Genomic DNA, 25864 nt, shown 5'->3' on the forward strand with positions numbered 1-25864 from the left:
TTAACCACTTAACCCCCGGATCATATTGCTGGTCAAAGACCAGAGCACTTTTTGCGATTCGGCACTGCGTCGCTTTAACTGACAATTGCGCGGTCGTGCGATGTGGCTCCCAAACAAAATTGGCGTCCTTTTTCCCCCACAAATAGAGCTTTCTTTTGGTGGTATTTGATCACCTCTGCGGTTTTTAGTTTTTGCGCTATAAACAAAAATAGAGCAACATTTTTGAAAAAAATTTATATTTTTTACTTTTTGCTATAATAAATATCCCCCAAAAATCTATAAAACAACATTTTTTTTCCTCAGTTTAGGCCGATACGTATTCTTCTACATATTTTTCGTAAAAAAAAATTGCAATAAGCATTTATTGATTGGTTTGCGCAAAAGTTATAGCGTTTACAAAATATGGGGTATTTTTATGGCATTTTTATTAATATTTTTTTCTTACTAGTAATGGCGGCGATTTTTTTTTCGGTACTGCGACATTATGGCGGACACTTCGGACACTTTTGACACATTTTTGGGACCATTGACATTTTTATAGCGATCAGTGCTATAAAAATGCATTGGATTACTATAAAAATGCCACTGGCAGTGAAGGGGTTAACACTAGGGGGTGGGGAAGGGGTTAAGTATGTTCCCTGGGTGTGTTCTAACTGTAGGGGGGGTGGCCTCACTAGGGGAAATGACTGATCTTCTGTTCATACAGAGATCGTGTGTGCCCGGCGGCCATCGCGTGGGAGTCGCGGGGGAGTCGCACGCGCCCCTAGTGGCCTGCGCGAGAGCCAACGTTATATTACGTGCTCTCGCGTAGGGGAGCCGACCTGCCGCCGTAAAACTGCGGCGACTGGTCGGCAAGCGGTTAATATCAGTTTTATTTTTTGTTAAATGAAAGTGTGGATAGAAATAATAGAAAAGTAGTGTTTAAATGTTCTGTCCCCTATAGAGAGTCGGCGATGGTGCTGATAAATACTGTAAATAGTATTAAATTAGCTTAGCAATTGTTAGACAGACACAAAAGTATGTTGTAGGTTCCTTAGTATGCCAGGCCTGCTTCTAACCCCGCTCTGGCCCCGATCGATATCGCCTCGTAGGTCTATGCAGATTAAAATGTACCTTGTGCATGTATGTCGGCAGTCTCATCTTCCACTCATGTAAATGTGGACCTCGGGGTAGTGATTAAAGTGACTCTGAATGATTAGATCCCGCGTCTTGTCTCAATCATATGCAGCAGGCAGTCGGAAAATGAAATCAGCTATAGCTTTTCGCCTATTTATATGACACTAGCAGCTCTGTTTCCATGGGACAGCCGTACTTGTATTAAATGCTATCTGAAATGCCATAAGGGGAAGTAGATGACCTCATGCTAAAGCTAGCTTTAATCTTCAAAACCATGGAGAAAAGGAAGATACAAGAAGAGATATGAGATTACGCTGTTACATGGATCTTTGCAGACCACAGAAACCTTTGATATTAAAATAACACAACTCACACCAAGAAAGCAGTGGCAACTAATGTTCAACATCCACTATATTGCTCTTCATAGTTATCTGGCATTATATAAGAATATCTCTACCCAATACAAATGAGTTACTCATCCTCATACATATATTTCAATTGTTCTGTGTATGCCATCAAATTGAGACGTATATTGAGACTACTCGGATCCTGCACTCGATTTAATTATAATGAATTTCTTTACACCCTCCCATTCCTGAGGGCTACCCTTAATTCTACCCTAAACCCCTACCCCCCTAATTACCAGTGCACAGGGCCGGCCTTAGGTTATCAGGCACCCTGTGCAAGCTAATCCTGTGGCGCCCCCCCCCCCCCCCCAATCTTCACCCCTCACCCCCTGGTCACCTAAACATACACAAAGAGGAAAAAAAATATTTGTAACAAATAATTTGTTTTAATTTAACTTTACATTACACAGCACCCTGCACCTCTGGACCCCTTTACATTACACAGCACCTTGCATCACTGGACCCCTTTACATTACACAGCACCCTGCATCACTGGACCCCTTTACATTACACAGCACCCTGCACCTCTGGACCCCTTTACATTACACAGCACCCTGCACCTCTGGACCCCTTTACATTACACAGCACCCTGCGCCTCTGGACCCCTTTACATTACACAGCACCCTGCACCTCTGGACCCCTTTACATTACACAGCACCCTGCGCCTCTGGACCCCTTTACATTACACAGCACCCTGCACCTCTGGACCCCTTTACATTACACAGCACCCTGCACCTCTGGACCCCTTTACATTACACAGCACCATGCATCACTGGACCCCTTTACATTACACAAAACCCTGCATGTTACACAGACCCCCTTCAGTGTATCCACCCCTTCAATGCACCCCTTCAACCCCCCCTTCAGAGTAGCCTCCCCCGTTCAGTGTAACCCCCCTCCATTCAGTGTAGCCCCCCTCGTTCAGTGCAGCCCCCCCACCTTCAGTGCAGCCCCCCTCGTTCAGTGTAGCCCCCTCGTTCAGTGTAGCCCCCCCTTCAGTACCTCAGATCAGCGCGGCGGCACATGCACAGGAGGTCCCCTCCCCCTGTTTACACATAAACAGAGAGGAGGGGAGGCAACTTCACTCTGCTGTGCCTGTGTGACATCTGGGATCGCACAGACAGGCAGCCCGTGGCCGCAAGAGGAGGGGATGGTAGGTGCAGCGGTGTCAACCTGCACCCCCCCCCACACACCCCCTCGCCACTGTAGCTAGCTCACCTCTCCCTGCCTGTGCCAGTGTGCCGCTGCCTATACCCGCTGCGCTGCCACCACGGGTGTAATACAATCGCGGAGGGAGGTGCCGGTCTGACACCCCCCCAGTGCCCAGTGTGTGGTACTCGGGGGCGGCCTGCCCCCCTTAGTACGCCTCTGGATGGCCGCACGGCGCCCCTGTTGCCCATGGCGCCCTGTGCGGCCGCACAGCTCGCACACCCCAAAGGCCGGCCCTGCCAGTGCATATACTCCAGTCTTATGCGTAGTCCACACGTACGGGTTTCCTGGTGGACCTTTTTACCACCGGGAAACCCGAGGGTGAAACCAAGAACCTGCTCGGTTACTTTGTCCCCCTACACACGGCAGGGTTTCCCGACAGGAAAACTGCCATGAGAGATTTGGTCCGGAAACCCGGCCGTGTGTATATTCCATCGCAGTCTTTTCCCATAGGAAAACTGCCGGCTTAAAAACCTCAAGGAATCCTGGCAGGAAAAAAGAGAGCTGGTTCTCTTTTTTTCCCGGCAGTTTTCCTGTCGGGAAAACTGCGATGGAGCATGCACACGGCCGGGATTCCCGGCTAAAAGCTCTCATGGCAGTTTTCCAGACGGGAAACCCGTACGTGTGTACGAGGCATAAGTCGTTGTTCCACGATTTCCATTTCCTTCTTCATGCCCGAGAAGAGGGAAAAAAAAGGGAGACAATTTTTGTGTATGAGACCATTATTGGGCATACTATCACCAAAAAAAAAAAACATGTGTAAGAGGCCCTTTGGCCACACTGTCCCCCCAAAAATATAATTAAAAAAGAAAAAGAAATGTATTATTTGTGTATAAGGCCTTTATTGGCCATACTATCACCCAAATAAAACACTTGTACAAGGCCCTTTGGCCACTCTGTCCTCCCGGAAAAAAAGAGGATATAAAATTTTAATACAACAAATTAAAAGTCAGCTGCTTTAAAGCGGAGGTCCCAATAAAAAACGTACCTGTCCAGGGCGAACGCAATGTCGGCAGCCGTCCTCGGTAAGGGAATCAGGAAGTGAAGCCTTGGGGCTTCACTTCCCGGTTCCCTACTACGCATGCGTGAGTCGCGATGCATGTCCTCACTGGTCCCTGGTGTCTTCTGGGACCTGTGTCTCCCAAAAGACAGAGGGGGAGGACAGAATAGGCGCCGGAAGTGGCGTAGCTCACCGAGGTGATCTATGCCAGGAAGTGGGAGCAAATACCTGTATTATACAGGTATCTGCTCCCTCCTCCCTCCTGAAATGTGCCAAATGTGACACCGGGGGGAGGGGGGATCCCAAAAAGTGGAAGTTCCATTTTTGGATGGAACTCCACTTTAAATACTATAGCTGCTGACTTTTAATAAAAGGACACTCACCTGTCTAAGGATCCAGCGCCATCCTCACATGAACCAGTCCTTTGTTGGTCTTTGGGTCCCTAGCACCGGCATGTTTACTGTGGGCATCTGGCTGAGATTCCTTGTATCCTCACAGCTGGCCTCTCACTTTGTGAATGGTCCCACAACTCTCTGGGATCTGTAATGTGTCCTAGCAGGTTGCTAAGGGAGGGGGGGTTGTGGATCGTGATCCTACGGGATGTGGGAAGGGGTACCTGTCAAATCCCGGTACACATTCCCCCCAGAAAAAGTGCAAAAAATAAAAGGGGGGGGGTGGGGAGGAGGGCATAAAGTCAAAATGTCCCCTTTAGGGTGAAGTTCTGCTTTAAAGTATAGCTTGTTATGGAAAACACTTAGAAATGTACCCAGATGAATGCACCTTTATTCTGGATTCCTCTTGAAAAATAGCAGCACAGTTCCTGATATGTGAATGTGCCTTGGCACTTCTGTGCCCACAGCCTCATAGATGCAGTATGAGATTTAAGGCACTGCTTCCTTTTCAGGGATTTTCTGTGATGCCACTACTGTGCCAATCACTGTTCTCCTTACTGGAGTCTCTGATAAGGACAAACAAAGATGGCCACCAACACACAGCGACAAAGTACAGAGGAAGGTATGGTAACTCAGTAAGGGCTCATGTACAGACGAGGTTCACTGCCGGCAGTGGGAAATAGCAAAACGTGGCAAAACAATTTTGCAGCGTTTTGCGTCTGGCAGTCAAAATGTTCCTATCAGTGGCGGCTGGGGCTCCAATTTTTTTTTTGGGGGGGGGGTCAGAAACAAACTGAAAAAAAACATCAATTGCAGCCACTGTGCCCATCAAACGCAGCCACTGTGCCCATCAAAAGCAGCCACTGTGCCATCAATTGCCACCACTGTGCTCATCAAATGCAGCCACTGTACTCATAAATTACCACCACTGTGCCATCAAACTCAGCTACTGCACCCATCATTTGCCACCACTGTGCCAATCAAATGATGCCACTGTGCCCATCAATTGCCGCCACTGTGCCCATCAAAAGCTGCCATGCCCATCAATTGCTGCTACTGTGCCCATCAATTTCTGCTACTGTGCCCATCAATTGCTGCCACTGTGCCCTTCAATTGCCGCTACTGTGCCCATCAATTGCTGCACTGTGTCCATCAACTGCTGCAACTGTGCCCATCAATTGCTGCCACTGTACCCATCACTTGGTGCCACTGTGCCCATAAATTTCCGCTACTGTGCCCATCAATTGCTGCCACTGTGTCCATCAACTGCTGCAAATGTGCCCATCACTTGGTGTCACTGTGCCCATAAATTTCCGCTACTGTGCCCGTCAATTGCTGCCACTGTGCCCATCAAATGCTGCCAATGTGCATCTCCCACCGGCCCGACACTTATCTGTCTCGGTGGGGCAGCGGGTCACGGTGGCGGTGTTCTCCAAGCTCCTCGATGTCTTCTCCAGTCTTCTTTTCCCATCCTCTGCTATGATTGGATGCCTGATAGATGTCCAATCACAGCGCTTGTCATTTTAGCCAATCAGGTAACAGGTAACAGACCCGAGCACCTGATTGGCAGGGAGGCGGTTCAGTGTTAGGAAAGCGAATATTCATTTGCTTTTCTAATACACAGCTGAGTGAACTGCGAGTGCCCAGCATGTAATTCACTCCAACGCTGTAATTCAGGCTCTCGGCGCCTGAAAAGGGGCCGGTCACCGAAAAAGGGGGTGGCAGCTATGACCATAGATAGATTCATGCAATGCATGAATCTATCTATTGGTGATAGAGTGGTGGCAGGAGAGAGGGGGCAGCGCCCGTGTGCCCCTTATAGACGCACCACCACTGGTTCCGATTCCTGAATGCAATTTTTCTACGTTAAGGAGAGGGAGGTTGAACATCCCTTAACCACAGCAGCTTCTAATTTCTTGTAAAAACCTATGTGAGCATGGACACATAGGCTTCTATGGAGTTGTGTTTAGGAGCTTTGGCACTGTGATGTACAAGAGCCCTAATGGGGACAGATCAGCTAGAGGGAAACCACAGACAGAACTGGTCACTGGTTCTTTGCCCATTGCCTGCCTTTTTCCTCTCTTTTTTTATTTATTTTTTTGCCCACGGCATCCAGTTTCTTTTTCCCTTTAAATATATATTACAATATATATTACAATTCAACTTGTGAATGGTATTATCCATGGCTTGTTATCTGCTATGCCAATAAAATCACCTCCTTTCCTCTCATGACCACACCACACATAACTGGGGTAAATTGGCTGTAGCAGACGTTTTATTAACCAAATATATAAATAATCCAGGGTTTTACAAATTTGGATGGAATCTAGGATCCAGCTAAAAAAATTAGGAGCCAGAAAATGCACCCCGTGCCGCCGAGCTTGCGTGCAGAACAAACGCATACTTGAGTAGCGCCCGCATATGTAAACAGTGTTCAAACGACACATGTGAGGTATCGCCGCGATTGGTAGAGCGAGAGCAATAATTCTAGCCCTAGACCTCCTCTGTAACTCAAAACATACAACCTGTAGAATTTTTTAAACGTTGCCTATGGAGATTTTAAAGGGTAAAAGTTTGTCGCCATTCCACGAGTGGACGCAATTTTGAAGCGTGTCGGTGTAACATTATCTTTCACAATATAAAAAAAACTTGGGCTGACTTTACTGTTGTCTTATTTTTTAATTTAAAAGGTATTTTTTCCCCAAAAAGTGCGCTTGTAAGACCGCTGCACAAATACGGTGTGACAGAAAGTATTGCAACGACCGCCATTTTATTATCTAGGGTGTTAGAATGAAAAATATATATAATGTTTGGGGGCTCTAATTAGAGGGAAGGAGATGGCAGTGAAAACACTGGGGAATATCATTAGCATTGCTGGTTTACTTGTCATGCCAACGGCCACCACAAGATGGCACCAGATCAAAGAAGGAAGCTTAGGCCTGCAGAAGGCCGCGGGGGGAGGTGGGGGCGCACGGAGACACAGGATGGGGTATCCTGTGTCTCCGTGCGCCCCCACCTCCCCGCCGCAAGATCGCGTCGGGCCGCGCCGGCCAGTAATTGAGGCCACCTTTGCGGCCTTCTGTAGGCCTATGCTTCCTTCCCCGGGCGCCAGGTCGCTAATTCTATTCGCAATTGTGACCGGCCAACCTGATTTTGTCGAACCATGAAATAACCAATAATTAACATATCAATATCCTTTTAAACATAACATACAGTTTATTAACGATAATGGAGCCCAAGGTCCCAATAGGCATAAACCAGAACCGTACCTGCTAGTCACTTGTAAGGCCTCCAGTCGCGAACCACCGACTCGGAGACAACTAGCAGGTACCCATACCAACTGGGAGTCGTACCTCAGACGGGTCCCTACACCATACCTTTTAAGAGCCCATATGACCTAAAAGGACCTTGCACCCCGCCAGGTGCACCACTTTTCTCTCAGGGACGCACCAGTCCCCCAAATCCAACAGGAAAATTACCGCAACATGTAGGGCGGGAGGGTGGGAAGCTGTTCCTCTCTCTTCCTCTGCAGACTGATGCCGCCCCCCCTTTCTCCTACGTCACTTCCCCCTCCAGGGCTCCGCCCACCTCAATACCCACTACACTCCCCTGATTCCCTCACCTCAGGTAACGCCCCATTAACCCCTGACATGCCGGCCCTCCATTATGGCTTTGGGGTTTTACTCCGTGCCTCTCTTTAGGTTGGCAGAACATGGGATCTTTCTCCCCCATTGTTTTACACATTAGAAAAGAAACTCTGCAGAACTCCAATTGCGCAAAGGTTTTATCGATACTGCTGGTTCGCGACTGGAGGCCTTACAAGTGCTGTATCTCTGTGTGCCTAGCTACTAACAGAGGTCTTCTTCAACTAAATGCTGGTTCATTGCTAAGCAGAATAAAAATAAAAAATAAACATTCGAAAACACTGCTGATTCTCTTGTAGACCTTTCAATTACTGGATGTGGCACATTCCTCTGGGAGATTCTGGGAAATTCAATATTGCAAAGATCTTAAGAACTGCATGTAACATTCCTCGAGATTTAATATCCTAAATATCCCGTGTTCTGATATAAATACATTAGTAAGACCTGCAATATGAAATATGTTGAAGTCCCTCTGAGCTTACAATATTCTCAGCTTCGTTAAGTCCTCTCATAATTATTATGTCTTTGCTGTGCAGTCTTATATAAAGTGGACTCATCATCAAAAATAAATCACATTTCATATCAATCAATAGGGCACAGGCCACCATTGCCAAATCATTACATTTAGCTGATCTTTTAAAAATTACAAAGGGTAGAGACCTTCTTTAAAGTGACACTAACTGCTATCCTTATTTTCCAAAAATATTTCATACACATCCATTAATACTTGGCCCTGTAATCTATTTCTATGAAATTTCTTCTTAAAGCGGAGTTCCACCCACAAATGGAACTTCCACTTTTCCGTATCCTCCCCCCTCCGGTGTCAAATTTGACACCTTTCAGGGGGGAGGGGGGAGCAGATACCTGTCTAATACAGGTATTTACAGTGCCGGCCCAAGACATTGTGCTGCCTGGGGCCAAGAATGAAATGCTGCCCCCCCCCCCCCCCCCAGAAAAAAAATCACGCCAACCAAAAGGCCCCCACATTCATTATTTTATATCATGATAACTAAAGGGGACCCGTCATGGCTCTATACATGTATAAAGGAGTATAAAGAGGACCTGTCATAGCTCTATACATGTATAAAGGAGTATAAAGAGGACCTGTCATTACTCTTTACATGTAAAGGAATATCAAGAGGATCTGTCATGGCTCTATAAATGTATATAAGACTATAAAGAGTACTTGACATGGCTCTATACATGTATAAAAGAGTATAGCGAGGGCCTGTCATGGCTCTATACATGTATAAAAGAGTATAGCGAGGGCCTGTCATGGCTCTATACATTTATAAAGAAGTATAAAGAGGACCTGTCATGGCTCTATACATGTATATAGAGGACCTGTCGAGACTCTTTACATGTAAAGGAATATAAAGAGGACCTGCCATGGCTCTATAAATGTATATAGGAGTATAAAGAGTACTTGTCATGGCTCTATACATGTATAAAGGAGTATAACGAGGGCCTGTCATGGCTCTATACATGTATAAAGGAGTATAACGAGGGCCTGTCATGGCTCTATAGATGTATAAAGAGGGCCTGTCATGGCTCTATACATGCATATAGGAGTATAAAGGGACCTGTGAATTGCCGGCGGCCACAATGTATTTTGCGCAAACTAATCAATGTACGCTAATTGTGTTTTTGTTTTTTTTGGTACCAAAAATATGTAGAAGAATACATATTGGCCTAAACTGAAGAAAATAGTTTATTTTTCTAAATTTTGGGGATATTTATTATAGCAAAAAGTTAAAAAATATATATTTATAGCACAAAAAATAAAAACCGCAGAGGTGATCAAATATCGGGTGGAGACGCCGCCATCTTTGGTAAGGGAATCAAGAAGTGAAACCTTGCGGCTTCACTTCCCGGTTCCCTACTGCGCATACGCAAGTCGTGCTGCGTGATCGCATTGGTCCTTGCTGTCTTCTCGGACCTGTGTGTCTCCAAGAACACAGAGAGAGGGACGGAGGAGGCGCCGGAAGAGGCGTAGAAAGCTGCGGCGACCTATGCCCAGGAGTGGTAGCAAATACCTGGATTACACAGATATCTGCTCCAGTGCCGATCCTGACCTCCCTGGGGCCCTAAGCAAAATGACATATCACATTAAAGTTGAGAAGCGGGGGGGGGGGGGGGGGGTCGCTGTCGACAGTGACATGTCACATTAAAGATTAAAGTTGAGAAGCAGTCGGAAATGACATCTTACATTAAAGTGAGAAGTGGGGGGTGCTGACTTCTTACCTCTTCTCCCATGCAGCCAGCGAGTTTAGAAGCGGGGTGAGGGTGTGACTTTTCACCAGGCGGGGCCTCTAGTAATTTGGGGGGCCCTCTGCAGCTTTGCGGGGCCCTAAGAGGCTTTCATAGTGAACCTATAGGGCGGATCGGCCCTGATCTGCCCCCCCCCCCGAAAGGTGCCAAATGTGACACCGGAGGGGGGGATTCCGAAAAGCAGAAGTTCCATTTTTGGGTGGAACTCCGCTTGAGCCCTGGTTCACACTGGGTACGATTTGGAACGATTTGAGATGCGATTTGACATGTCAAATCGCATCTCAAATCGGCGGCAATTGTCGGCAATAGCACTGTCCTAATCAGTGCGACGCCGCATCTGCGATTTCAAAAAGTAGTTCCTGTACTACTTTTTGCGATTTCGGGCCGCGATTTACATTAAATTGCGGCCGAAATCGCGGCGAAATTGCGGCGAAATCGCTGTAAAATCGCGCATTTTACCGCGATTTTGAATTCGCAGCAGTGTGAACCTAGGCTTAAAGAGATATTTTTTATTTTCGTAGTTGCAACATGTATGTACCCAAATGAACCAGCCTGCTAATGTAGTATATAAAGCCTAAAGAGGGTCGTGGGAGCAGCCCTTATGTCAAATGATACTTCTGCAGTGCGTCCAATTACTGTATATGTACTTTTTTTTTTTTTTAATCTGGAGTTCTGCTTCAAATATGTAATTTTCTTTCAATATGTTTGAACAGGGTACTTCTAAAAAAAAGCAGCGCAGCAATTTTCTCCATATGCTTCCACAAGCACACCTACCTCTGCATCGTACTCCCACAGCTGGTTGCCCCTCATGTGGTGGCACTTGAGCATGATAACTGGACCATTCAGCCTTGATACGTCCAAACATAAATCATCTGTGCGGATTTCTTTATCAGCTGTGTATGAAAACACCTGCAAGACAAAATTTCGTATAGGTTCGAAAAATCAATATTTCAGCATCTTGCATGAAAAATATAATCTAATATGTTTTACAGTAAATTGACAAATGGCAGCACGCTCCACCGGCCTCTGACTGGCACGACATCGGGGGGGAATCTATACACGTTACCCGAGCAACCCAGACCAAGGCATTAATAGCATCTCGGAGGTAAAAAATAAATAAATGAGTGTCGCTTACAGTAGTCATTGTGGTTACCATGGAAACACCAGACACATAAACACTAATCTATAGATATAATATTGCAGCTCTAAAAATAGAATAAAAAAAAGCAGCAGAGTAGCTTCAATAATCATGTCTAAAATGGATTTTACAGAGAAAAGGAGAAAAAAAAATGTTTTTTTAGAAAAATGGATGGCAATGCATCATTTTACATAAGACAATTGAAGCGAAACTGAACATAAAATACAAACATTTCCATAAACTCGTTTATAGGAAAGAGGATTATATAACTTTTATAGGGTGGTATATTTGGGAGCGATATATTCCCATTGTCATTTACCATTCCACAGCACAAAAATATCAGCTCTTATTGTGTTGGTTTCTTTCTCTCTAACAAATCAAAAGGATGCAGTACAAATAGTGGCGTCTGGTGCCTAATCTTTTGGGGGGTGGCAAACAAGCCTCCCAGCCCCCCCCCCCGATCAGCTGATTGTCCCGCACTACTTACCCCATCCAGGCAGAGGCGTATCTAGCAAAAATAACGCCTATGGCAAGCACTGAAACTGTGCCCCCTGTCAAAACATTTGATACCCATCTTTCAGATAATCAGGGACACGGCGGGGACAGAGAGGGACACTGGGGACCACTGGCGGCTAGTACTGACATTTTTTGGGAGGGGCGCAAGCAAACTGAAAAAAAAAAAAAACATCAATTGCAGCCACTGTACCCATCAAAAGAAGCCACCGTGCCATCAAGCTCAGCCACTGTGCCCATCAAGCGCAGCCAATGTGCCCATCAAGCGCAGCCAATGTGCCCATCAAACGCAGCGACTGTACCCATCAAACGCAGCCACTTTGCCCATCAAACACAGCAACTGTGCCCATAAAACGCAGCCACTTTGCCCATCAAATGCAGCCACTGTGCATATCAAACGCAGCCTCTGTGCCTATCAAATGCAGCCACTGTGCCCATCAAACGCAGCCATTGTGCCCATCAAATGCAGTCACTGTGCCCATCAAATGCAGCCACTGTGCCCAAACGCAGCCACTGTGCCCATCAAACGCAGCCACTGTGCTAATCAAACACAGCCACTGTGCCCATCAAACGCAGCCACTGTGCCCATCAAACACAGCCACTGTGCATATCAAACGCAGCCACTGTGCATTTCAAATGCAGCCACTGTGCCCATCAAATGCAGCCACTGTGTCCATCAAACGCAGCTAATGTACCCATCAATAGCCTTCTCATTAAACAGTTCACATTCAGTGAAAGTTAATGCACTGCAAAGTTTGCAGTACATAAACTTTCACTGAATGTGGAATGTTTAATGAGCTTGTTGCACAAATCACTTTATTACACTTTATTAATGATATCTATGGCTATGCATATTTATAATTTATTTAATCCATATTGAGCACTATATTTGATGCCTGGCACACACAATCGCACATGATGACTTACAGTCATCCGCCACTGTTACACTACCCTATGTGGATCCGGTCTGTTCCGGTCTGAACAATCATTGGCCATCATGGGGGCACCTGTCACTCCTCTCCCCAGGCAGAATGAGAAATATTAGCAATTGCTGTGCCGGCGCCACGCTCCAGCAGGGCGACCGCGGCGCCGGAAGCTACATTAGTGTGGGAGGCAGCTGCAGGAGGATAGGTGGAGGTTTTTTCATGAAGGGGGGTGGCTTCCCATGGTGCCCATGGAACTTGCTATGGCTGCCATACCCTAGATTCGCTACTGCATCCAGGTCACGGGCGACATCCCCATTGCTACTCCTCCTTGGCAGCCTCTTATTATGACTTACCTGAGATCGAAGCGCTTCTCGTTCCCCTCCTTGCGCTTCCGGGTATCGCCGCTCCGGAGCTGTGACTGGCATGATCCCATTCATAAAACCGGGATGCTCAGTGTGCAACGGCGCATATGTGCCATAGACATCGGGGCACTGTTTTCTGCGTGGGTTTACAACCACTTTAAGTAAAATGCATACTGATAGAATACGAAGGCTTTGATTTCTGGCATCTCATGAAGAAAACAGTAATTTTCTGTCTGTCATACGAATCGTTCGGATTCAGCACTTTAAGTCACTGCTCCCCAGAACTGGAGCACACTAGCGGTTGGAGGTTGGTAAAAACCCACAGTTAAGCCACTCCCCCCCTTCAAAATACTACAACTGTTAGTGGCTGGGGGTGTTCACATGCCCGTCAGTGATAGTTTGCGGCCACGGCAAGAATTATTCTCGCTGTCATGTAGCTTCGTGGCATTCTAATTTCGCTTTCTACTTCCCTGTCCTAGAGACAGTCAGTCAACTCACATATTGAGGAGGTCAGTAATGGCAGCCCACATGTCTTTCACTCTCAGTACAGGATTCCTTTGAAGATTCTGGCTTTAATACCTGTTCTGATTCAGGGACTAAAATAAGGCCTTTGGATCAATATTGCAGCCACGGTAATGTTGTTTTCAGTAGAGATCAGCAAGGATAGCTTTCATTATCCCTCATTACGAGGCTTCCCTTTAAAGCAATCCTGTTAAACCAGGATCTCTCCTAGCGAATAAACCAGGGACGTGTGCTGAGGTCAGTGGCTGGTGAGGCACTGGATAGTATCAGAGCCAGATACACACAGGTTACATACGCCGAGATCGTTAGAGCGAGAGATATAATTCTAATACTAGACATCCTCTGTAATTCTAAACATGTAACCTGTAAAAAATGTTAAAGCGTCGCCTATGGAGATGTTTAAAGCGGGGGTTCACCCGGAAAAAAAAAATTAACATTAGATTGAGGCTAATTACGGGAAGCAGAATTGGGTGTTTTTTTTTTTAATCAATGCAGTACTTACCGTTTTAGAGATAGATGTTCTCCGCCGCTTCCGGGTATGATCTTCGGGACTGGGCGTTCCTATTTGATTGACAGCCTTCCGACAGTCGCATACCGCACGTCACGAGTTGCCGAACGTCGGTGCGGCTCTACACGGCGCCTGCGCACTGACGTTCGGCTACTTTCGGAAACTCGTGACGCGCTGTATGCGACGGTCGGAAAGGCTGTCAATCAAATAGGAACGCCCAGTCCCGCAGCCCATACCCGGAAGCCACGGAGGACATCTATCTCTAAAACGGTAAGTACTGCATTGATTTAAAAAAAAAACCACCCGATTCTGCTTCCCGTAGAAAATGTTAAAAATTGATTTTTTGGGTGAACCTCCACTTTAAGTACTGAAGTTTGGCGCCATTCCACAAGTGTGCACAATTTTAAAGCGTGACATGTTAAGTATCTATTTACTCAGCGTAAAATAATCTTTGATAGTATACAAAAAAATCAGGCTAACTGTAGTGTGCTTTTTTTTTTTTTTTATCATGAAACCGTTTCTTTCCCCAAAAAAATGTCTTTGAAAAATTGCTGCGCAAGTACTGTATAATATAAAAAGTTTAAATGACCACCATTGTATTCCCTAGGGCAGGGGTGTCAAACTAAATTTCATCATGGAGTGAGAGGACAGCCTCCACTGCTGCATTTTCATTGACAGATTGGGCTAATGGTAATTTACCATTGGTCCAAGACTCCAAGCTGTCCATTGAGCTCAGTGCCTTTGACAAGAAGTGAGGAGAGGCACTGTGAGCTCATCCTCTCAGTCTGCTGCAAACAGAGTGTGCCAGCTTGAATTTAAACTGGCCGCTCTGTATGTAGCTTCTGACTAGGTGCGCAAGGAGCCCTGTATCTCTGGAACCATAGGTCATAGGAGTCCCAAATTTTGACCAGTGGTGGGATAGGACTTCAGCTATTTTTCCCCAAAAAATGTCTTTGAAAAATTGCTGCGCAAGTACTGTATAATATAAAAAGTTTAAATGACCACCATTTTATTCCCTAGGGCAGGGGTGTCAAACTCAATTTCATCATGGGCCGCATCAGCATTATGATTGCCCTCAAAAGGGCCTGTTGTATCTGTAAGATTAGTGTGTCTGCTAAAACAATATACAGTGTATATAATGTTTGCGGGTTCTGACTAATTTTCTATTTAGGAGAGAAGTGTCAGAATTGGCCTGGGTGGCAAGGGGTTAATTACCATAAGTAATATACAAATAATTATTATATATTGTTTTTGAGATAATTTACTATATTTTCAAAAACTGTACTCAAGCAGGTGGCTTAACGGACAAATTACTGAAGTTAGAAGTTATAACTTCCAACCAGTAATTTCACAGTAAATACATAAATAAATAATTATCGTATAACATATAGCATCATAATATATGATTTAGCTTGTACCTTTTCAGCAGCAGCAGCAGATTCTTATTCTCCCTCTTAACTGTGTGAGAAAAAAATGGGACTATGGGTAAATCTTATACCCATAAACACATGTTTTTTCCTTGTAGGTAAGAGGGCTGGGCTGGAAGGGAGCATTTGTCTTTTAGACACATGCCCCCTTTTATGAAACTGCAGTGAGACGACAGCCTCCACTGCTGCATTTTCATTGACAGCTTGAGCTAATGGTAATTTACCATTGGTCCAAGACTCCAAGCTGTCCATTGAGCTCAGTGCCTCTGACAAGAAGTGAGGAGAGGCACTGTGAGCTCATCCTCTCAGTCTGCTGCAAACAGAGTGTGCTTGTATTTAAACTAGCCGCTCTGTATGTAGCTTCTGACAAGGTTCACAAGGAGCCCTGTATCTCTGGAACCATAGGTCGTAGGAGCCCCAAATTTTTACCAGTGGTGGGATAGGACTTCAGCTATTTAGGGTCACTGTGACCCTAGGTTGCCGAGCTACGACCCTTAAAGTCTATTTTTTTTTATGTTCATGGCAAGTAAGGCTCTGCCTCACCTGACTGCACATCCCTGGAATAAACTCAATCCCAGATCTCATACAGTATTTCAGCTTTACCCAGAATTAAAATTAGAAATTAAACACTTTCTCAAAATCCTCATCAGATATTAAAAGAATTACATTTTTACTATAACAAACTTTATCAGCATGTATAAAGGAGAAAAAAAACATAAAAATAGGACTTTTCAGGATGTAGAGCTGACACTGAGGTGAGCACACAGTATTGAATACAAATGATTTATTGAGAAAAGATACAGTGATGAGTATCCACATGCTTGAAGACAATTCATGTCAGTAGAATAAACCAAAGAGTTTTGCAAAGTAATATCTCTGCTACTTTTTTTTGATTAATGTCTAGTTATCATTGGATTTAAAAAAAGGACTGGAGTTTTTTGGTGAGCACTTTTGTAATTTCTAATATGAACTATACAGTCATTATTAAATACATATATTTATAGATGTATTATCCAATCAGCATAGCATGATAATAATGGTAGATATTTTTTTTTTTTCAATCCAATGATAACTATATCAAGAGATAATAATAGTTTTGTATGTGATTGTATTATACATACATACATACATACAAAACTATTAATATCTCACTATATAGTCAATAACATAGCATGATATACAAACAGTGATGAGTTTTCAACATGCTTGAAGACAATTCATGTCAGTAGAATAAACCAATGTTTTTTTTTACAAAGTAATATCTCCGCTTCTTCAGGGAATTTTGTTTAATGCTTAGTTATCATTGGATTGAAAAAACAATATACCATTATTATCATGCTATGCTGATTGGATAATACATCTATAAATACATGTATTTAATAATGATTGTATAGTTCATATTACAAATTACAAAAGTGCTCACCAAAAAATTCCAGTCCTTTTTTTTAAATCCAATGATAACTAGACATTAATCAAAAAACTTCATCAGCAATCTCCAGCTGACTTTGCAATTTCGCTCCAAAAGTTTCTAGAAAAGACATAACTTTCTACCTGTATTGCACAACTCATGGACAAACCTTTTACATATGATGACATTTTCCAAGTTTTTAAAACACTAAAAACGAATAAATCCCCAGGACCTGATGGTTTGCCCGATGGATATTATAAAAAATTTGCTGATCTTTTATTACCTCATAAATTATTTATACTTTAATCACTTAAGAAGGGGACATTTTGTTCTGAAGGATGAAAACATAGCATATATTAATATAATCTCCAAACCTCATAAGGACCCCACAGAAATACCAAACTACATACCAATTTCCTTAAAGAGGGGGTTCACCCTAAAAAAAAATTCTAACATTACATCCAGCATACTAACAACATTTACAGTATGCAGGTCTTTTTTTTTTTTCGGCGTACATACCGTTATATTGTAATTTTCTCCCCGGCTTCTGGGTTCTGATTCCCGCGGGACTGGGCGTTCCTATCCCTGGGTTAGATGATTGACGTGTTGTGAAAAAGTTCCCATGTCGCACAAGGCGCGTCACCAGTTTTCCGTAAATAGCCAAGCTGCGAGTCGGCGCTATATGGTGCCTGCGCAGTCAGCTCTACACGGCGGGCGCAGGCGCCGTATAGTGCCGACTCGCAGCTCGGCTATTTACGGAAAACTGGTGACGTGCCTTGTGCGACATGGGAACTTTTTCACAACACGTCAATCATCTAACCCAGGGATAGGAATGCCCAGTCCCGCGGGAATCCGAACCCGGGGGGAAAATCACACTATATCGGTATGTACGGCAAAAAAAAAAGACCTGCATACTGTAAATGTGGTTCGTATGCTGGATGTAATGTTAGAAACATTTTTTTCAGGGTGAACCCCTGCTTTAATTAACTGCAACATTAAAATTATTACAAAAGCTTTAGCACTACAACTTCATTCTTTTTTAGAACATTATTTTCATAAAGACCAATCAGAATTTATCAAATTTCGACAAACATCAGATCAAATTTGTTGATCATTGAATCTTATCAGAGTTGTCCACTCACATTTGGATTCTCCATTAATTAGATGGGCTATGCTGTTATCATTGGACCTCCATAAGGCCTTCGATAGCTTAATTTGTGATTATTTATTCTGAAGCCTCGTACACACGCTCGGTTTACTCGGCAAGAACCAGGAGGAAAACTGCTGGCAGAGCGTGTGTACAAGGCTTTCAGGTTTCTCAACAAAAAAAATGCCCAGAATCATGTTCTCTATTTTCTCGTTGCGAGATTCTCGGGAGAGGATGTCACCGCATTCTTGCCTTTCAAGAGAACTGTGGTTCTTTTGAAAGGAGAGTCTGTACACTCAGGCGGCAAGAGATTCTTGCCAAGAATCTCGTCAGATTTCCTGACGACATTCTGGCCCGTGTGTACGAGGCTTCAGTGTTAAAAATTATGCAATTTGGTCCTTCCTTTTTATGCCTTCTAAGTTCTTTATTCCACACTACCACTGCACATATTTTTCTTAGGTGTTATAAATCAAACTCCATAAATATGCAATGTGGCACAAGACAAGGTTGTCCACTATCGCCCCATCTATTTGCGATTGCAATAGAACCACTTGCTACGATTATACGCTACGACTATTCTATATTAGAGGCATTCATTGTGGAAAATATAAACATAAATGCGCATTATTCGCAGATGATGTTTTAATGTACATTACCTCCCCTTGTACAGCATTACCTATCTTGATGATACTTTTGTCCTCTTTTTCATGGTTATCAGGCCTGACAGTAAATAAAAATAAATATATTGCCTTCAACCTCAATCTCTCAGAATCTACAGTTGAATTACTTCGACATAACTTCTAACCCTAATTTCAATGGGTTACTCATTCTCGTTCTTATTTAGGAATTCAGTTGACCTTCTCCATACATTCCCTTTACTCAACAAATTATCCTACTATGTTTAGAAGGCTTTCAGAAGATATGAATAAATGGTCAATACTGAACCTTTCATGGTTTGGGAAGATTTCTTTGGTAAAGATGAACATATTACCAAGAAATGTATACCTCTTTCCAAAATCTTCTTATCGTGATTCCTAAACGAGATCTTCTCATATTTCAAAAAAAGATCTTAAATTTTGTTTGGGGGAATAGGCAATAAATTAACACTTTATACATTGGTTAATGGACTTGACCCTGGACTTTATTAGGTTGTTTGATATTCACGGATATGTCATTTATATTTTGAACAGCACAACACATAAGTGGCTTATATATATATATATGTAGTGCACTGGTATTGGGTGTTTTTGAGTGCTGTTGTTCCCAAAATTTAATTTCACACTAAGTTGTTTTTTGATTATTGTATTTTGCAAACCACTGAGCCACTTCTGGAAGTTCTGGTCTGTGCCATAAGGATGAAATACAATCTCTGGCTGTACTAATTATGTGAATGAGGAGTGATTGTTTTGTATGACCCCTCTGGAGCAAATGTAATGGTGAAGGAGATAAAATGGCAGTTCATCTGGAATAGGAGTGCCAGCAAATTTTTGGCAAACGGTTCTAATGCACCTACAAAAGGGATTTTAGACAATGGGAATGAAAGGTGACTGTTGTAAGCACCCCTGGCAGTGTTATTGCTTGTTCCAGATCATGTCACTTTTGCTGCATAGCTTAAGCCTTGTACACACGATCAGACTTCCATCTGACTTTTCTGTGGATTTTTGTCTGAAGGGGCGTTGGCCATGAACTTGGTATGCATGCACATGGCAGAACATTTTCAGCCAACATTCACCAAATCGCATGTTTTTTTAGCTCTTTACCGCCACCCTTTGGGCAACTTCTGCTATTGTTGTCTGATGTTTAGCATTGGTTCTGAGCATGCATGTTTGTACTTTGGATTTTAGTCCGATGGACTTGTGTACACACGATCGAATGATCCAACTTAACACATTTGTTGTCGGAAAGTTTAATAGCATGCACAGCGAACATTTGTCTGTGGAAATTTCAACAACAATTGTCTGATGGAGCATACAGACGGTCGGATTGTCTGATAAAGCACATTCGTGGGACCGTTGTTCTCGGAAAGTTCTATTGTGTGTTCGGGCCTCTAGCCTGCATAGAAATGTGAATGAAAACACAAGTAAAAGGTATATACGAGGGTTCATCAAAACATTTCTGCAATTTTTTTTAACTCTATTAAATATAAAAAAAAACAGAAACTTTTCGAATACCCCTCGTATCATAAAGAAAGGAATTTACACATTGAATAATTTCATTGTGAGCATTAATCAGATATTTTAATCAGATACTGCATTTTTTAATTTTCACAATAGTGGTCCTATAATGTGCAATAAATGGGGGTCTTTGTTTCCCGAGGATTGCTAAGGGCAAAAGGAGAACAACAAATAGGAGTTGATGATTTTGTATGGCTGTTTGGACTTGTAGTTCATGAACAGTGAAGGAGCAGCAGAAATGCCAGACATGCTCTAGCCCGTGTTCAGTACAAGATGCAGAGAGTCTATTAATGTCTGCTTGTGTCTGATATATATTAAATCATCTGCTTATCTCTAATGACTGAAAATCAATACACACATCATGCTGGGTCAAAGAGCAAATATCACACTGAATCCATGCAGGAGCAGAAGTAGCTTATTATCCACACTGCTGATATGAAGGGCCAGTACTGAGTCATCAGCACTAGAATCGGGGACTGTGACAGGATCTGGAGAATAAACTTACTCTCATTACAAATGAGCAACATTTCTGTTAGATAATCAGTGGGGACATTGCATTATATTATAACGGGGTGCAAAAAACAGGTTTCCCACACTAAGTGGACACTCTCTAACACAGTGAAACAGTACAGTGGAACCCCATATTGCGAGTAACGCGGTTAATGAGCTTTTCGCAAAACGAGCACTGTATTTTTAAAAATCCTAACTCGGTTTGCAAGTGTTGTCTCGCAAAACGAGCAGGATTCAGGCCAAAGGGGTGTGCAGAGGAGGGACTAAATACCCTCCCAGGAACCAGAATCAGGTAGAAATTGATTACTGGGCTCAGCTGGCTGCTGGGAGACACCCGCTGGTGGACACTGGAACTACAACCCTGCGATAAATCCTAAAAAAGAAAAACAGGCCTATAGACAGGGAAGGGGATCCAGTGATTTCGGGGGTTATTGCTACATTATATTATGAAAAATGCAACAGAAGTAGCTGTAACACAGAAAAGGTGGGTGCATTGAAAAAAGTCCAGGAAGACAGGAACAGAGTGAGAAATTATAGCAGAGAGATATAGCTGTTAGAGGTTTTAAGGGGTATAAGAAGCAAATGACTGCTCAGCCTCCCAGTTCCACATATGATTAAAAATAACGTTTGGGTGGACTGGCCAAAATGTCTCACTTGCCTTTGATGCATCAGTGTGGTAACTCTGGAGGATGTTGTTCCTTGTGTGAAGTCCTTTATGAGTACCAGCAGGATCAGCCAACCCTTGCCCGGCAGACAGTGATCAAAAACAAACACTGCTTTGTATGTCTAATACGTGTACCTTATTGAAATAAAGGAAGCTGTCAAATTTCTATGCCTCCTCTTTCATTATGGGGGTGAACAATCATTTGTTTAACCCTTTCAACTTCTCATACATCAAATACCCACTTCTAAGGGATGCCTTATTTCCAAAGACGTCCCTGGAAGAGTTTGATCTCTCCAGAATAAAAAAGAACATGAGTTGAGATATGAAGGCGCTCCCACAGCCTAGCAAAGCTGATGTGATTAAACAGACCTTTCTTGTTCTGTTGAGTATTATGTTGTCAAGACCTTCCATAAGAAGAAATATGCCAGTTTTACGTCTCTGAATTCTATACGCATCACCATAGCCTTATATACCTCTCCTCTCCTAATTATGAAAGAAATGTCACACTGATTTCATTATCTGTCATGGCACTAATGGTAGATGGGCTGCAGTGTGGAGGGAATATTGCCTGGGAGAAAAGGCAAATATGAAAAAGAAAATCACAGCTCTCTTAAAAAAGACTGGAGTAGATTTGTCTATATGATGCCAGAGTAATAGTTGCTGATTGTTCTTGTTTCTGAGAGACAGTCTAAAGCCCTGTACGCACGAATGATTTGTCTGATAAAAACGGACCGATGGACTGTTTTCATCGGATGAACCAATCGTGTGTGGGCCCCATTGTTTTTTTTCCCCATCGGTAAAAAAAAATAGAACCTGTTTTAAATTTTTCTTATGGTTAAAAAATGAATAAAAAAAAATGATCGTCTGTGGGGAAATCCATCGGTCAAAAATCCATGCATGCTCAGAATCAAGTTGACGCATGCTCGGAAGCATTGAACTTAATTTTTCTCAGCACTTCGTAGTGTTTTACGTCACAGCGTTGGACACGATCAGATTTTTACCCGATGGTGTGTAGGCAAGACTAATGAAAGTCAGCTTCATCGGATATCCGATGAAAAAATCCATCGGTTTAGATTCCATCAGATATCCGATCGTGTGTACAGGGCATTAAGGTTCATTCATACGTGCAACCAGGGGCTGGTTAAACCAGGCATTTAAGCCACAGTTTTGCCACCCTCCAACTGCCCACTCGAACACAGATATGCAGCAGCTCAGGGCAGTACATATTAGACATGTGCAGAATGGAAAATCTTGTTTTGTTTCATTTCCGATAGATTCGTTATATTACTAATTTTGTTTCGTTTAGAAATTCGTTTAGTTTAGTTTTCATTCAAATAATTTTCTTTACTTTTTAGAATTCGGATTGGTCGGAAAATGATCGACCAATTTGAATTCTGTGTGAATTTTGTGCTGGTTGTTATGCAGCGGGCCATGAAGCCAGCCACTGTGTCCTTAACAACCAATGACTAATCAGCTGTTAACAGACTTCCCCACTGGCAGCTGAAATGTAAACAGAACAAAGAAAATGCAGAAAAAAACTGTGAGTGCCCCCCCCCACAGTCATACCAGGCCACATAACCCCAACATTGGGGGGTGCTTTGGCTCCCCCCCCCCACCCCAAGACACCTTGTTCCCATGTTGATAGGGACAAGGGCCTCTTACTTACAACCCTGAGTTGTGGTTGCGGGGATCTGTGGGTGGGATGCTTATTGGAATATGGAAGCCCTCTTTAACAAGGGGGTCCCAAAATCCCCCCCACGTAAATGAGTATGGATGGTATCCATAGTACCCCTACCCATTCACCCAAAAAAGTGTAAAAAGTAAATAAAGACAATACATGAGTTTTTGACAATTCCTTTATTATTAAAAAACAATGTGCCCCAATGTAGATCCATCATCAATAACGCCGCCCGCCACCATTGCCGGGCCCGGAAAAAAAAATCTGGCCTTGAACGCTCCCCGCCGACTGCCTGGGGTTGGACTTGGCCCCGTTCCAGTGAAGGGAACTCTTAAGCCGCGTACACACGATCAGTCCATCCGATGAGAATGGTCTGATGGACCGTTTTCATCGGTTAACCGATGAAGCTGACTGGTGGTCCGTCGCGCCTACACACCATCGGTTAAAAAAACGATCGTGTCAGAACGCGGTGATGTAAAACACAACGACGTGCTGAAAAAACAAAGTTCAATGCTTCCAAGCATGCGTCGACTTGATTCTAAGCATGCGTGAATTTTTAACTGATGGTTGTGCCTACTAAGGATCGGTTTTGACCTATCGGTGAGGAATCCATCGGTTAAATTTAAAGCAAGTTGGCTTTTTTTTAACCGATGGTTAAATAACCTATGGGGCCCACACACGATCGGTTTTGACCGATGAAAACGGTCCATCAGACTGTTGTCCTCTGTTTAACCTATCGTGTGTACGAGGCCTTAAGGGGTCAGTTTGGGGATGGCTTCCTGTTCCAACATGACTGTACACCAGTGCACAAAGCAAGGTCCAAGTCATGAATGAGCAAGACTGGGGTGAACTTGGCTGGCCTGCAGAGAGTTCTGACCTTAACCCGATAGAACACCTTTGGAATAAATTAGAGTGGAGACTGCGAGTCAGGCCTTCTCGTTCAACATCCGTGCCTTACCTCACAAATGCACTCTGAAAGAATGGTCAAACAATCCCATAGGCACACTCCTAAACCTTGTGAACAGCCTTCCCAGAAGAGTTGTTATAGCTGAAAAGGGTGGGCCAACTCAATATTGAACCCTATGGACTAAGACTGGGATGTCATTTACGTCAATGTGTGTGTAAAGGCAGGTGTCCCAATACTTTTGTTAATATAGTGTATTTTTAATGCAACTATTGTTGCCAACTAGAGTAGGAGCTTACCTGGTTTCCTCCCATGCCATGGCAATTGAATATGCCAACTTTTTCATTCTCTTTACGGCCCATGTTATCTAGACATTGGTTGGTTTCCACATTTCGTATCTAAAATGAAACATATAATCGAATTATGAGTGCATTCAATCCAGATCGTGAAGAATTTACATGTGGGGACATTTACAGACATTAGGTGGAGACTGCTGCAGGATAGTTCTGAAGAATGACAGTGGCCTTAACGTATATCAACAGTGTGGTGGGAATCGGATACTTATGTCCTGTACAGACACTGCTCAGAGCTGCCATATTTGTGAAAAAACAAAGTCAACCAGCTAGTAAAAGCAGTCTTAAATTATTAATCCTCCTTTAATGATCTCCTTCCATGATTGGTTTGGGGTGTCTGCAGACGTTTGGGGTAGCACATACAGTAAACATACAACTGGGTTCTGATACAATAGTTATTGGTGATGGTCATTGAATCTTAAATCTTAAAAGCGGGAGTTCACCCGAAAAAAATTTTTTTAACATTAGATTGATGCTCATTTTGTCAAGGGGAATCGGGTAGTTTTTTTTAAAATCGAAGCAGTACTTACCCTTTTAGAGAGCGATCTTCTCCGCCGCTTCCGGGTATGGTCTTCGGGACTGGGCGTTCCTATTTGATTGACAGGCTTCCGACAGGCTTCCGACGGTCGCATACATCGTGTCACGAGTAGCCAAAAGAAGCCGAACGTCGGTGCGGCTCTATACGGCGCCTGCGCACCGACGTTCGGCTACGTTCGGAAAATCGTGACGCGATGTATGCGACCGTCGGAAGCCTGTCAATCAAATAGGAACGCCCAGTCCCGCAGCCCATACCCGGAAGCGGCGGAGAAGATCGCTCTCTAAAACGGTAAGTACTGCTTCGATTTTAAAAAAACTACCCGATTCCCCTTGACAAAATGAGCCTCAATCTAATGTTAAAAATTAACTTTTCGGGTGAACCTCCCCTTTAAAAGAACCAAATGATCTTTGTTCAGCAAACTTTTGGTGTTGGATAAAATAGGGAAAGTTTAGAACACTTGTTGTGTTTTCACTGCTGTCTGTGTCCCCTTTGGGGACTTTTATCCCTCTATGCATCATCTTGTGACAATCGTGATGGTTCAGAGAGTTCAAGTAAATATAACATTTTTGAGGTTTTACCTCCAATGCCCTGTACACACGATCGGTTCATCTGATGAAAACGGTCTGATGGATTTTTTCATCAGATATCCGATGAAGCTGACTTTCATCAGTCTTGCCTACACACCATCAGTTAAAAAAACGATCGTGTCAGAACGCGGTGACGTAAAACACAACGATGTGCTGAGAAAAATGAAGTTCAATGCTTCCGAGCATGCGTCGACTTGATTCTGAGCATGCGTGGATTTTTAACCAATGGATTTCCCCACAGACGATCATTTTTTTCTATCGGTTTTTTAACCATCAGATAATTTTAAAACAGGTTCTAAGTTTTTACACCGAAGGAAAAAAACTGATGGGGCCCACACACGATCGGTTCATCTGATGAAAACGGTCCATAAAGCATAAAGCGCGTCACCAGTTTTCCGTAAATAGCTGACCTGCGAGTCGACCCTATACGGAGCCTGCGCCCGCCATGTAGAGCTAACTGCGCAGG

The 25864-nt window shown here is 43.6% G+C and overlaps 1 protein-coding gene across 2 annotated transcripts in view; it reads right to left on the bottom strand.

Annotated features, from left to right (window-relative positions):
* GALNT13 (polypeptide N-acetylgalactosaminyltransferase 13) overlaps window positions 1–25864 on the bottom strand; it is a 435862-nt gene that overhangs the window by 34468 nt on the left and 375530 nt on the right. For both annotated transcript variants that reach the window (XM_040357945.1, XM_040357944.1), the window contains exons 9-10: window positions 24220–24318; window positions 10814–10948 (exon numbers count right to left, since the gene is read on the bottom strand). In XM_040357945.1, coding sequence (XP_040213879.1) covers window positions 10814–10948; window positions 24220–24318 — 234 coding nt within the window. The remainder of the gene's footprint in view (window positions 1–10813; window positions 10949–24219; window positions 24319–25864) is intronic.

Source organism: Rana temporaria, chromosome 6 (assembly GCF_905171775.1).
Source record: "Rana temporaria chromosome 6, aRanTem1.1, whole genome shotgun sequence".
NCBI classification, from domain to species: Eukaryota; Metazoa; Chordata; class Amphibia; order Anura; family Ranidae; genus Rana; species Rana temporaria.